At 42.0% G+C, this 14,953-nt stretch overlaps 1 protein-coding gene across 1 annotated transcript in view; it reads left to right on the plus strand.

Annotated features, from left to right (window-relative positions):
- peds1a (plasmanylethanolamine desaturase 1a) overlaps window positions 1-14,953 on the plus strand; it is a 59,100-nt gene that overhangs the window by 21,005 nt on the left and 23,142 nt on the right. The window contains exons 2-3 of the mRNA XM_033635414.2: window positions 10,944-11,063; window positions 11,390-11,481. Of these exons, the coding sequence (XP_033491305.2) occupies window positions 10,944-11,063; window positions 11,390-11,481 (212 nt within the window). The remainder of the gene's footprint in view (window positions 1-10,943; window positions 11,064-11,389; window positions 11,482-14,953) is intronic.

Below are 14,953 nucleotides of genomic sequence, written 5' to 3' on the forward strand. Positions count from 1 at the left end.
GTTGGAGAGATTATCCATATTAAAGGGGAACTCCAATATTTTTCAACTTGGACTTCTCCCATGTTTTTGTGTCAAAGTGACGTGTGGGAACAACCATTTTTGAAATTGGTCCAGTACTGAGCAAGAGTGCTGCAGTCAGCAGAGGCAAACCAGGCTTTAATCACTTGTGGCAGGTGCACTGTGTCAATTTACTTAGACTAAAAGTGGTTGTTCTTGCCACTAACAGGCTCAGATTCTTATTATGAGTGTCTTACGATATTACAGTAAAGACGTTAAAGAGAAATTAAACGTTTTCCATACCTTTTTACTTGTTCCTGTCTGTTTTATGTTCAAGTCCCACTAAAGGAGGGTTCTTGTTCTGAAATCTCACAGATGTTTTCACATTGTCAGAATCATCTTAATTTTCAGCCATGACAATAAAAAGAGAGATTTCAGAGATGTAGAGATTTTTAGATGCTCTCTGTACTCCAAAACAACAAACTGTTAGTGGCAATTCTGTCTCCAACTCTCACTGATGTTTCCGCTATTTTCTTTCTGCAACAAGTCACCTGTCGTGTTTCAGAATTAGACTTTTCATTAGCAAGACTTGAACACAAAATAGACAGAAACATCAAACTGTGTCATCAGACACTCATAATAACAACCTGAGCCCGTCAGTGGCAAAACAAGCACTTATAATGGATGTAAACTGAAGGGGTTTACATAGGAGCCTGTTTTGCCCCTGCTGACTGCTGTGCTCTTTCTCAATACTAGACCAATTTAAAAAAAAATGTTTTACCCATGAGTCACTTAGACACAAAAACATAGGAAAGTGGGGTCCAGGTTGAAACTATGGCCACGTGCAAAAAAAAATTATGTATTCAATCATACTAATATTTGTTAACGTAAACAGCTGATTTGGGGCAACCTTTAGCTCCTCTGGTAGAGTGTGCGCCTCCTATAGTCTGAGTCCTCTGCAGCGGCCTGGGTTCGATTCCAATCTGTGACCCTTTGCTGCATGTCATACCCCCTCTCTCTTCAACCTTTCTTGTCTATCTGAGCTGTCCTGTCAATAAAGCGGAAAGATCCTGGTCATGTTCTCTGCCTCCTTTCCCCCTGCAGCTGTCCCTCAGACCTGCAGGCTGCAGCTTCACTGCAGCTGGTTACTTCAGAAGTCCTCTCTTTCCTCCTCCTGTGGTCTGTTGATTTAGACATCTAGATTCTTGCAGGTATCAGACATGCTGGAAATTGGCAATAATCTCAATGAGAAGCTGTTCATTTTTTTTAGGGGAGTTGTTGTTTGTTGGCCACACAAATAACACTGGCTATAATCTGTAGCCTCACTGTTGCTGTCTTTACCTACGGTTTAATACCGGCACATTCATGTTCTGCAAACACTTCTCTGTGTCGTGCCTAACAACAGCCAGCTGTTCTAAAATCACTGTAAACCATGGCCTCGTGGGGCGTTTTGCTTATTTGTGACCTGGCTCTAATGCAAGTCACTTGTATTGTCCCAGTTTTCAATATCAAACATCTGTTAAATCAGTTAATGTTAATGTCACATTTTTTTGTTTTGTTTTTTTTTAATTAAAATCTAATTTCCACAGTTGTAAATAACTAGTGAGGCCTTAAGCTGGTTTAATTAACTGTAACATTTGGTCGGAACAAGTCGGAAAGCACAGGTGTCTTTTAAGGGAGACATTTCATTTGTATTTTCTGTGACTCAGATTTTCGGATTGTTGTCCACACTGATGAGGGTAAAGCACAGCACACATACACATAAATCATGTGCACACATATTCAGACACAGGCACACGCGCACTGTACACACACTTTACACACATACACAGTACATTCATGGCTTTAGGCGAGCCTCCTAGGCAGGATTTTGCTGTTGACCTTGACCAATGCAAGAGAAGAGCTGGGAACGCTGTGCATTTTCAGAGATGAGCTGTGTGTGTGTGTGTATGTGTGTGTGTGTGTGTGTGTGTGTGTGTGTATGTGTGTGTGTAATTATCCTTATGAGGGCCGCAGATGAATATGGTGGTAGCAGAAAGCCCAGGAGATGAGGTGATGGCATACAGCACACACACTCGCACACAAAGGAACACACACATGATGGGATCTGTCCATCCTTTTTTTGTGTCTCCACAGGGGAGGGAGGCTGGAGCAGGGCCTACTTACACTGGCTCTCATGTGGGTTAAAATGTGTGTGCGCGTGTTATTGTGCCTCGATGTATGCATCTGTTTGTCTACATGCATATGTGTGTGTGTGCGTGTGTGTGTGTGTGTGTGTGTGTGCCATTGTGTCGGTATGCCGTTATTGAATCTCATTTGCCACATTCCTCTCTTTGTTGCTGTTGAATCTACAGGGTAATGGATTTATTAAGTTTGTCTGGCAGGGTTGTGTGTGTGTGTGTGTGTGTGTGTGCACATCCACATAAAGACATACATACTGTGTGTGTGTGTGTGTGTGTGTGTGTGTGGTTTCTTCATCTTTGGTATGTGTACTTTGCGTTGATGTTGGTTTTGTGTGTATGTGTGTGCCAACGAGTGTGTGTTTGCTTGCATCCCTGTGTTGTGTACTATTAGTGTGTGTGTGTCCCAGGTTCTGCGGTCCGCTGAGATCAGATGAAAGGAAAGAGGCCTGTGACTGATCCACTCCTTCTGAACAAGGGAATTCGACCTCCCCTCATTCTCCCCCCTCTCTCTCCCTCACCCTCTTTGTGTCTCTCTACCTCTCTCTCACCCAATCTTCCCCTGTTACTGTCGTTCTCTCTGTGTCTCTCTCTCTCTCTCTCCCTCATCTCTCTCTGTCTCCCCCTCTTTCATTCTCTTTCTCTCTGAGCATGTGACCCACTTTTACCACCCACATCTCTCTCTCCCTTTCTCTCCCTCTCCCTCTCACTCTCCCGAGTCCCATCTGAAGACAGTCTACCGAGAGCAAACCAGGGGACATGGAAAGAGAGACGGAGAATAAAAAGAGTAGCAGAGCTGTCTGTATTCTGTTCGTACATAGTGTATCACCCTCTGTGATTTAGCACCTAATGTGTTAGCAGTCTATACACGGGTATGAATAAGTGTTCGTAAACACAGTTTATCTCAGAGACAGACTGTAGGCAACAGAAAGAAGAAAAGGCACACAAGGCGTGGTCGAGGCGTGTGACTCGGTCTTTTGAGCCGCTGTCGGGCTCGCTGTTCAGAGTGTGTGACTTTCTTTTTGTCAGAGGCTCTGTAGGTGCTTTTTCAGTGTGCAAGGCAGTGCGCCCGGCTCACTTGTTGTTTGCAGTTTTTCTGTTCTCGCCTTTGGTTTTGTTCCTTGCTGGGTGTGTGTGTTCACATGATTGGTCATAACAGAATCAAAAAGATTTTTTTTTCTACCGCTTAAACATGGGAATATGTCCTTAGTGGTGGAAACGACAGTTTAGACTTGTATACCAGCCCACTCGCCAGAATAAAATGTTGGCATTGCAAACAATTGATATGTTACATCTGTACATTTCATACTCATGACGTAGTTCAGATTACATGTTTATGAGCAGAGTTTCTTATCAGGAGGAGGAGTGGATGGTGGATGACGTAACACATGAAGTGGGTGTTTTTTGCTGATGTTTTTTAACCTCAGTCTGGGACATGTCCGGCCATGTTTACTTTACAAAAGTGGGTATTTAAAGCCAAGACACAATGTTTTCCTAACTGTGTGTTTTTTGTGCCTAAACCCTAATGACTAATGACCCTAATGAATATACCGTCGTCCTGCAGCTGACCCTTGTATGTCCTATGCTCCTCCCACCACACAACCACAGGCATATGTGTGCACTTCATAGAGTGACCCAGTGTTTCCAATACATTTATGTAATTGCTCACAGCGCATTTACTCAGCCCTTCCTTGCCTCGGTCTCTCTCTCTGTTCATCAGACCACAGATTAGACAAGAATTAGCCAGCTAGCCACCCCATGGTCCCTTCGCCTTTGCCTCTGCTGCTTCCCAGGAAGGAGAGTAGGCAGCAACTTGACATTCTGTCTGCAGCTGTAGCGGCTCAGATTCAGTCAGCGCTAAGCCGCAGTGCTGGGTAGCACAGCAGGCTGCTTGCCAGCGGCTGGGCTAACCGTTGTAATGGCAGCAACAGAAAGTTTGCTGATCCAGCAGGTAGTCAGTTGGGGCTGTCCAGTCCCCCAGAGCTGTGATTCGCGGTGGTTGAACTTGAGTTTCCCAGACTACCTACTGGGGGTCTGTCTCTTGAGCTGCTGCCCACCCTCATCCCGGTTAGGTGGTCTGAAGCGGGGGGGAGTGAGGCAGAGGACACACGGTAATCAGAGGCTCTAGCTAACGTTAAGAACATAAACGTGAACTTGAAGCTGCAGCTTTGAGCCTTTGGCTCCAGTTAGCAGAACGCTAAACTATTAACAATCTCTGAAATGCTTCACCTGTAATGTTTCATTTTGTTGATTGACTTTCAGACTGTCTTTTTGATAAGTCTGTCGTCCTTTTTTGGGTTACTTTGCAGTGTAGGCAGTTGTTGTCAATGTGAAAAATGCAGCTTTCTCTGTAACATTCTCTGCCAATAAATCAGGCTTTCACCGAAGGAACATGCAAGCAGCCAATAGCCAATAAGAACGCATGATTTTCCATGTTTAACATACAATTCCAGGTGTTATTATGGCGTTTGGGTTGCATGTGTGACAAATGCAGTAATACTGTAGCACACACTCTTGGGTGATTACAGTCAGACACCTAGGAGAGGATCAGCTCAACTCAAGTCAGTTCACTCTTCACTTCATTTGCAGAACAGAGTTTTGTGTTCTTTTTATAGTCCTGGGGCCCTTATTATAATTGTCATTCTATTGTGTAATACAATTATCTTTCAAACCAGGTGAAGAGCTTGTTCTAAATGTGTGTAGGAACTGCCACTTCATAAAGAAAACCGGTTATTATCAGTACACACAACTCCTGCAGGAACAGGCATGTCGAGAAACGTAGCCAGAATGCAAAATATGGTCAACCACATCTTTTTCAAAGCTCAAGTATCCTTAATGTAGAGTTGTGGCCAAAGGTAGCAGAAAAATAAAAATAAAGATGAAAAACATCACAGACAACAAGACTGAGAAAGAGCACCCTGGGAGCAAAAAAGTTTCCTAGAATGCACCAGGGCAGTGAACTTATGCACATAAGTCTCCTTTTACATGTGTTCCGTATTATCTTTCACGTTGTGCTATATATTTCCACTCCTCCACACCCAATGATTGACATACAAGTGGATACTACAAACAAATGTGGTGAAACCACAATTGATGTGATGCGCACAAATCCTCATAATCTCCCTACCACGCAAGTGCACCTTGTTTACAAGAAACAAAGTTGTGCCTGTTGTCTGCACATTAAAATACAGTGGAACATCCAACTAGTCTTTACTAATGCTTCATAGGTGAGAACCAGAGATCACTACAGTCATAAATGAAGAAATGTGTTGCCAAACTATTTATTTAGCACTTCCACAAGTGGCTTGTCCACAGATACATGAAGATACAGTGTGGGGACAGATGATTCACTTTATTTGAGATTAGCAGAACACAAAATAGATATGGGGCAGAGAACCACTTCAGTGCAATCGGTGCACTTTTTCAGAACATAAGAAAACGGTTAAATCTCTTCTTGCTCTAGTCTGTTGTGGATAAAAAGGCCAAAACGGAGAGAAAGGAACAGATGTGGTTTCAAATTTAGCCGGCTTAGTGTGGAGAAGGCCTGACCCTGCTATTCTTTTTTCCTTTTTTTTTTCTCAACAGTAATCATAGTATGACTCTTCTCACTGTCTTATTGTAGCAGTGCAGATTTTGTGCAAATATTTTCTCATTTGGGAGCAGCAAAGACTGTAATGGAGTGGTGTTTGTGAAGAGAAGTGTCACATCTCACAGACGTTGAGGTTGATTTATGTGTCATGAAATAGCATGGCTTTGAATTTTTTCAGGCTTCAGTAGACTGCACTGCTGATATGTGGTAAATGTGTGACTCACAATTTGGCCCCATGACATTTTTGCTCATTTTGTGTCATTTGCTTGCGTTCTGTCACATCAATTTGGGATTTTAATCTTTTCTTTTCTTGTTAGTGCAGGTTAAAAAGGCTCAAACTGTATAATTTTTTTAACACTCTTCACTCGCTCTTCCTATTTCCTTGATACCTGACAAACAGCAGAGAGGTAAAGGGGTCTACTTTCTGTCTACCCTCTCCATTAGTCCATTAGTATTCAGGATGTGTTGCCTGCCTGCCTGCTGCCCGCCACTCATTCCCCAGACAGCGAATCAGCCGGCGTTGATTAATTTCAGCCTATTAGCACCCCTCGTTCCCCTCCCCCGGCTCCGCCCAGGTTAAATCCCCGTGCACACCCGCGTGCGTGCTCGCAGGCGGGGGGTGCTGCTGGGTGAGCGATGGCAGAGAGGTTGCCAGGGAGCCAGTTGTTGTCAGAACGATATTAATGAGTGCGCTGCTCTGGCCCTAAGAGTGTGTGTAGATGTGTGTGTGTGCCAGTGTGTTTGTGTTTACGTGTGTCTAAGTGTACATCTTTAATTTTGTGTTTGTATGCCAAGTGAAGGCAGGTCAGGTGTGTGTGTGCGCTCTTGAATGAGAGGTTTTCCGTTGGTGAGAGTGTGTGTGTATGTTCAAACATGCTCGCATATGTCTGTCCATACATACATGCTTTTAGAGGCTGTTTTTGTGTGTCTGTCTGTAGCTGTGTGTGATATCCAGCAATGCCATGGCCTGAGGGACAAGGGCTTATGTGTGTGTGTGTGTGAGAGAGAATGTGTGTGAGAGTGTGTGTGCGCTCTGCGGAGGCCTGTCCTAGTTTCCTTCCCCTCACCAGGGAGCCGGAGGATCCAAGGACTGACGCACATCACCTGACAGCCGCCCCACTGCTCCACGGCCCTGCACCACATGTGTGTGTGTGTGTTTGTGTGTGTGTACGTGACGGAGATGGAGTGTCTGAATTTGTGTATGTGTCAGAGGATGTGTGTGTGTAATCGAGAGAAATGTGAGAATGTGTTAGGAAATCCATCAGTTGGAGCATCATTCTGTGTGTGTGAGTGCTTGCATGTATGTTGAGTGTGTGTGGCTTCAGACAAAAGTTGGAGAGAGTGAATTTTGGTGTACTGATCCCTTGAGGTGTGTGTGTTCGTGTGTGTGTGTGTGTGTGTGTGTGTACCTTGGGGCGGAGTGGAGAAAATGGTGTCACATCAAGCTCAGAGACAACAGGGCCAACTGCGCTCTACTTAACCTCAGTATGGACTGAAAACACATTACTTGGACTGTATGATTTTAACACATATTAAGTTATTTCACTGGACCTGGGACAAAACAATGTGAGAAAAGCCATTTGTGTTTTGTTGCTGCCAGTCATAACTCCTCTCTCCCTCGTTTGCCACAGTCTTTGTGCTTTCAGTGCGGCTTGCATTTCTCTGAATGAAGCCTTAAATTATGCGCCATTGGCTAATGTGTTCAACAGTGCGGATCTTTGGAAATTAAAGGAATACTTCACCCCCTAAATGACAATTTATATATCAGTTACTCACCCTATGTTACATTGAATTTATGAAGAAAACTTTGAAGTCATAAGGGGTCCACATTTAACAGTAGCAAAACTATATCAAAACATCCGTGTACAAACTCTCACACAACTCGTGCAGTCAAATCCAAGTCTCATTCATCCAGTCATATGATCAGTGCCTCCCAAGCAGACAGCCCTTTCTGATTAGAAATCAAACTGAAAGTGAAAGTTATTTACACCGATCAGTCAAAACATTAAAACCACTGGCAGGTGAAATGAATAACATTGATCATCTTGTTACAGTGCAATGTTCTGCTGGGAATCCTTGGGTTCTGGCATTCATGTGGATGCTACTTGACGTGCTCCACCCACCTGAACATCATTGCAGACCAAGTAAACCCCCTGATGGAGATGGCACTTGTCGATGGCAATGCCCCCCCGCAGGACAATGCACCATGCCACACCACAAAAACTGCTCAGAGATGACCTGAGGAACAGAACAAAGAGCTCAAGGTGTCAACCTGGCCTCCAAATACCCCAGATCCCAATCTGATTGAACATTTGAGGGACATGCTGGTTTCCCCTGGAGATACCCCCAATCTACGGTGGGTCCTCCTTGGACTGGGCATGGCTCTGACCTGTCAATGCATGAACACAGGACTTCTGGAGGGTGTCAATTGGTGTCTGGCACCAACACGTTGTCTTCAGATCTTTTGAGTCCCGTGGGTTGTAAGGTGGGGTACCAGCATGTCCCGCAGATGTTTGATCAGACTGGGATTTGGGGAATTTGGCACACTTTGAGTTGGGAACACTTTGAGGTCTCTGTCATGTTCCATGGGCCACTCCTGAGCAGTTTTTGTGGTGTCATTTGTATTTTGAAAGTCTGGATTTTTGAAACACAGGCAAAATTTAATGAAATTGTTATACTTGTTAAAGCAGTAGTTTTGGGGGAAACATGCATGCTTTCTTTTTTGCCAAGAGTTAGAAGAGAAGATTTATACCTGCTTCATGTTTCTCTGGTAAATATGGAGCTACCACCAGCTGCTGGTTAGCTCAGCTTAGCATAAAGACTGGAAACAGGAGGAAACAGCTAGCCTGGCTGTCGTTGTTAACACATCCCATCTCTTTTGTTTAATTCCTGAGTGCCATGTTTTCAGCATGGACACAAAGAAATGCCGCTCCCAGACAAGAAATAGTCTCACAAAACCCCCCGTAAAAGTTTCAGTTTTTGTTTTTACACTTTGGTTTTATGTAAAGGTTAAACAAACGAATTGTAGTGTTTCAATTCGTGATCTCCAGAGGTGCTTTAGGTGGATTTTGTTACTTTAGTACAGAGTCAGGTCAGCTGTTTCCCTTTGTCTATATGCTGTTAACTGGTGTAGAGCATCACAGCACCCAAAATACATCTAAAACAAAAATATCTGTTAATCTGCCGTCTCTAACTGCAGTCGATAGCAAAAACGAGAGTTTTTCAAAACATCTTTGAGTTGCAAAGTCAAACTCATTTAGAAGCTGAACTTGGCTCTCCACTTGAATTAGCCGTCTGTCTCCTCACAACTTTGATGGCATCTATTTTTAGAAGGTGAAGGGTCACATTTGATGATCCGTAAAATATCCATAATCACATATTTTAAATCTCCCTTGACAACTTCAATCCTTACCTTATGAGAGGCTGATAGCATATTCATAGTCACACAGGCCTATAGGCGCACTCACTCACAGGTCTGTGTGCGTTATTAAAAAAAAAAAAAAAAACTGTCATGAATATCTTATAGGCTGCTAATGCTGTGTGATACGTTAGGATCTGAACACATTAAAGTTTTAAAAGCACATTTGACTGGCAAAGAAAGAAGGATTAGGAGAAGGGCGACGGAGAGGGGGTGATGAGAGACAAAGAACAAAAAGTAAGAGGCTTAGAAATAGAACAGTGGTAGTTTATATTTGTACATTTTAGAGTTTATTTCTGTAAGTGGGTGAGATCTTCTATAATCTAATTTCCTTCTTGAGCTGACAGGTCAGACAAGTCAGAACAAAGAAAAGACACAAATAAAGGGACAAGTCAAAGAAATGTGAGTTCATGGAAGATTAAAGACATCATAAGTAATATAAAACACTGCAGTAGAATGTGGTGCTCTAAATGAGCTATAGATCAGCTATGTGTGTTTTCAATAATTCAGCGTCTCTAATCTTCAGGGTTGTGTGGCTTAAGGGTTTTGAGTTTGACCCTCTCATCTCCCTCTCATAATATTGCTGATGTGTGAAAGTATGAGTAGTTTTAGTTAGTCCCTCTCCCTTTGTCCTTTAGTTAATACTGCTGACCTGTGAGTTTGGCCTCATCCCTGCAGAGGCCTACCTCCCACCTGAAGCAGCCTGTGTGTGTGTGTGTGTGTGTGTGTGTGTGTGTGTATCTGTGCAGCATCGGTGCTGCGTCAGCGTTGGTGGTTCACATATGAGAGGTCATGACCCTGCAGCCAGGAGTACACTTGTCATCATCTGACTGATTACATATTAACACCCTGGACACACACACACACAGTCATTGTAGTCAATTGGTCCTTTGACCCTCAGTAAGGAGTGGGTTGTTCTCCCAGTGGGTGCAGGGACCTCACCCAGTTCATTAATACAACTCATCAGAGCCGAACACCCTCAACTTCTTATCATTTCCACTCTCGTATCAGTCTCCGCTCCTCAATGATAACCAATGCGCAGTACCCAACATTAAAATCTGTATTTTATTTCTTTCTTTTCTTTCTTTAAAGTCTGACGCTCTATTGACAGAGTGAGCTTTGGCGCTACATTTCAAAGCACTATCCAATAAGAGGTGGTGAAATTTTAGTGTTTTGTAATGTAGTGTCAAATATCTTGCCTTTTAATTTTATTTTATGTTGGCTTTGCTGACAGACAGCCTGCTAACTGCGTTAATATGCGGAAACATCGTGACCACTGCCCAGCCTCTCATTGCCACTGGCTAGCTAGCGATGTTGGTGATTACCACTGGTAATCCGCCACCAGAAAAGTGTTGCTGCGCGAACATGGTGGCCCTGGTACCCTCCAGGTATCCCCGGTCTGTAAGCAAAACCCTGTTAGTATTAACTATGTTAGCACCACTAGCCATGCTGACACTGCTAATTGCAAAGAGAGCTAGCAGTTAACAATGCTTAGGGGGTTTTGTAGCTCAGTATTGGGTCAATTACTCACTGGGGCAACCTGGTGGGGAGACCTGAGGGTGGGCACAATGTTTCCTCAGCAACACTGTTAGGTCAGGACAGCCTAGCTTGCAGATGTGCAGTGCAGTGAACTAAAGTAGCAAAATCAACCTGTAGACCAACATGCATAACCGGTCGAAAATGTTCTCTGTGGTGAACAAATAAATGGTTGACTAGCTAAGATAAATAAAATGTGTTTCCCTGTCTTTGTCCTTGTCAGGTAAGCGGCTCCAGGAGTGGGTGTGTGTGATTCTGTGCCTCTTCCTTTTCATCATCAACTTCTCCTTCCTCCTCCTGCACTTCTCCACTGTTCACATCTTCAAGATCATCCTCGGCATTGGTGAGCTGGCATTCAGAAAGACTGTGTTGTAGAGAAATTACTGAGCTAAGATGAAGCCTCCCTCTGTAAAGATATCACTTTAAAACTACCTAACACAGGTACCATGTGACAGTTATTTATATAGATCTTTTTTTTTTTTTTTTTTTTTTGGAGATAAATGTTTGAAATCTCTCCCTAAAAGCAGTGCAGTCCCAAAACATTGTTCTAGTCCACATGAGGTTTTTGTAACACTTCTGTAAAATAGTGTTTTGGTGTTTGCTTGCGCATCTAATAACAACATATGTTATGCCTTTTTTCTTGTGTCTCTCTCTGTGTTTGTGTGCCAGTCCTAGGAATAGTGACGGCAGACTTCGCATCGGGGATGGTGCACTGGGGGGCGGACACCTGGGGATCTGTGGACATCCCTGTTATTGGCAAGGTGAGCACATATACATATAGCATATACACACCGCCTGACTGTGTAGGCTGCATTAAATTGACATCAGTTAACTACTGTACAAAGCAAAGCCTTACTTTCCTCACTTTCCCCTGAAATTAGTATTCCACCACAACTGAACTTGCAAATTGATTCAGCCCTGGAAATGAGGTAAATACTTTTTGGCCAATGTAACAATTGCTCTTTTGTTGGTGCTACGATCAGTCTGAATTGTTCTTTTTTGGGCATTTTGCCTTTATCTGACAATAAAAATGGGGACATATACCTCACTCCAGCATCTTGTGATGAGCTGTTCAGCTTTTAAATTAGTTGACACAGTCCTTCCTTTCGTGCGGTGATGTGGTTGGCAGATGTAGTTCTGTGAAAAGAAAATATACTCAACAACGCTTTAAATGCAACACTTGTTTTTGCTCCCATTGCCACAGGTTTTATGACTTTTTTATGCACTCGATAGATATAATCCTGTCAATTTTTTGCTGCAAATCTGTTAAAATCCGTGAGCACCTCTCCTTCTCAAAGATATTCAACCAAATCAAATGAAATGAACATTCACTTCACAAGCAACAGCTCTGGTGGACATTCCTGCAGTCAACATGCTAATGACATGCTCCTTCAAAACTTGTGACATATCTGTCACACATTGTGTTGTGTGATCAAACTACACATTTTAGAGTGTCCTTTTATTGTGACCATCCCGAGACACACTTATGTGGCAATGATGCTGTTTAATCCGAAACTTGATATGTCACACCTGTCAGGTGGATGGATTATCTTGGCAAAAAACAAGTGCTTACTAATGCAGATTTTAACAGATTTGTGACCAAAATTTGAGAGGAATATATCTATTGAGTGCAGAAATAGATAGATCTTAAACTTAAACCTGTGAGAGAGATTGCTATAGAGTTTAACAAATGTATGTTTTGCCACACTCTGCTCCACAAACCTAGTTATATATCTTCAACACTCTGCAGCTAAAATAATGATGACTAATAACAAGTAGTTAAATGAATAATGATAGATATCTAAAAGTACCTACATTAATATGGCACTACACAAAGAGGAAAAATATGTATTTTTTATTTTGGGGTGAACTGTATCTTTTAATTACAATTCAGCAGTAAACTTTCATCTTATAAACCATTTAGCTGTGACATGCATATGAATTTGGTAGCCAGCACATAAAAAAAAGGATTTTTTTTTTCTTTTAAATAAAGAATAGTTTACTCTTCTTGGGCATCCAAATTTATTTCAAACATTTATTTCCTGCTTGAGAGACATCAGTTTGGTATATGCCTTGCTTTTCATAAAGCAGTGTTTGGCAGCTAAATAGTATTTTTTTTTTATGCCTCGGCACTGGCGATAGCCATGGCTGGAGGCATTATGTTTTTGGGTTGTCTATCCATCACACATGATATCACAAGAGCATCTTGAGGGAATTTTTTAAAATTTGTCACAAACGTCCCATTGGACTCTATGATAAATTGATTTGATTTAGATAGTCAAAGGTCAAGGCCACCGTTTCCTCGCCTATCTCGGATCTTGTTAATGCGATACCTCAAGAAAACCTTGACAATTTTTTTTTTCAAATGTGGCACAAATGTTCTCTTGGACCCATTGATGAACTGATAAGAATTTGATGGTCAAATGTTAAAGTTACTGTGACCTTGCATCCACCTCATTCTTGTGAATGCATCATGTCATGAAACCCTTGAGGGAATTTCTTTAAATTTGTCACAAACGTCTACTTAGACTTAACAAATAACTGATTAGAATTTGATGGTCGAAGGTCAGGGTGACCCTGTATCCAACTCATTCTGTGAACACAATATCTTATGAACTCCTTGAGGGAGTTACCTCAAATTTGGCACAAATGTCCACTTAGACTCAAGAATGAACCAATCAGAATTTGCTGGTTGAAAGTCAAAGGTCACTGGGACCTCACAAAACATGTTTTTGGCCATAACCCAAGTATTTGGATGCATTTTATGATAAACTTTACACAAATGTCTGATAGGATATAATGATGAAGTGATGACATTTTATATCTAAAAGGTCATAGGTCAGCTTCACTGTGACATCATAATGTTATGCAAAAACATTTCCCTCACCATTATTCAATGTCACTCAGGAACAGAAGGGGAAAGATTTGGTCAGATACTGAATTGGTGACACTAGTCTTGGGTGCCCACCTTGAAACTGCGCTGAATGTATTGATCTTCTGGGCTGTCAGGGGGATGATGTGTGCGAAGCATCCGTGAGAAACTTGACTGGTGCGCAAAGGCATACAATTGTAGTTTTACTTTTGGAGGTATTGTCAAAAATAAAAGCTTGTAGCCAACCCTTGAATAATATTTAAAAATGCACTAAATATTTTTGTGACCCAGTGAATTATGGACTACAGAGGAGAAACTGTACCGTATCAGTGTCCCAACCCTCCTGAGGCTGCGTCACCATGGCAGCATGGCGGTTGCACCTTAATCCCCTGAGCCTCAGGACTGCCATAGTGACCTGGAAACTAAATGTCAGTGTCTCACAGAGGGATGTCCCTGTAGACCGTAATGTCCATGGTTCCCCAAACACACATAACACACACCCACATGTGGACACATACTGTGTACGGCCTCACCTTGTACAGCACCAGAAGACATGCATGCACATAATGTGTGTGGGCGTATATAATGATGGATGCACATACACTTAATTCTCACATTACAACAAGTCACCTACATTAATGCACACACACATTTTGCCCCATTTCCCAAAGCCAATTAGAGTAAAGGTTATTCTCATTTCAGCCAATTAAAACCAGTGTGATCAGGTGTGGCTTACAGATTGGTTCATGTGAACTTTGTTTTGATTGATGGGATGTGAGTTCAGTGGGTGTGTGTATTTCATCCTATATTTCTTGTATTTATGAAATATTCATTGATAATTAATTAGTGGAAATATTCATGCTTGTGTGTTTAGAGACCTGAGGCATCCTAATTATAACAATAGTTATCATTTATGTTGAACATTCACGTTATTAATGTTTGCTTACTGTTGTAATATTATTCACTATTTATTAAAAACTGATGTAATCTGAACCCCCTAATACTACAAACTGGGGAAAAATTGCCCTTTTATTAAAGATAATTATGTTCATACATACTATATGATCAGAAAAAATGTGAAAAACTAAAAGATGAAAACATCCAAGCCTGGTATGTGCAAAGTGTCATGATTATAATGAAGCAGTACCGTCTTAAACACACGTCACGTTATAGTTAGAGTCATCACTCTCATTGATATTTGTTTGCAGAATCCAATTTGTAAAATGAGTTATTAGAGTTAGAAATGAAGCCTGCACATTGACTTTGATCCACATAATATTTACATCGACAATGTTTCTATCCCAGCTGGACGTGAGTCTATGTGTACGTCTGTAATTTCAGTTTTTGTAGTTCATTCCAAG

The sequence above is a fragment of the Epinephelus lanceolatus genome, chromosome 5 (assembly GCF_041903045.1).
Source record: "Epinephelus lanceolatus isolate andai-2023 chromosome 5, ASM4190304v1, whole genome shotgun sequence".
Classification (NCBI taxonomy): domain Eukaryota; kingdom Metazoa; phylum Chordata; class Actinopteri; order Perciformes; family Serranidae; genus Epinephelus; species Epinephelus lanceolatus.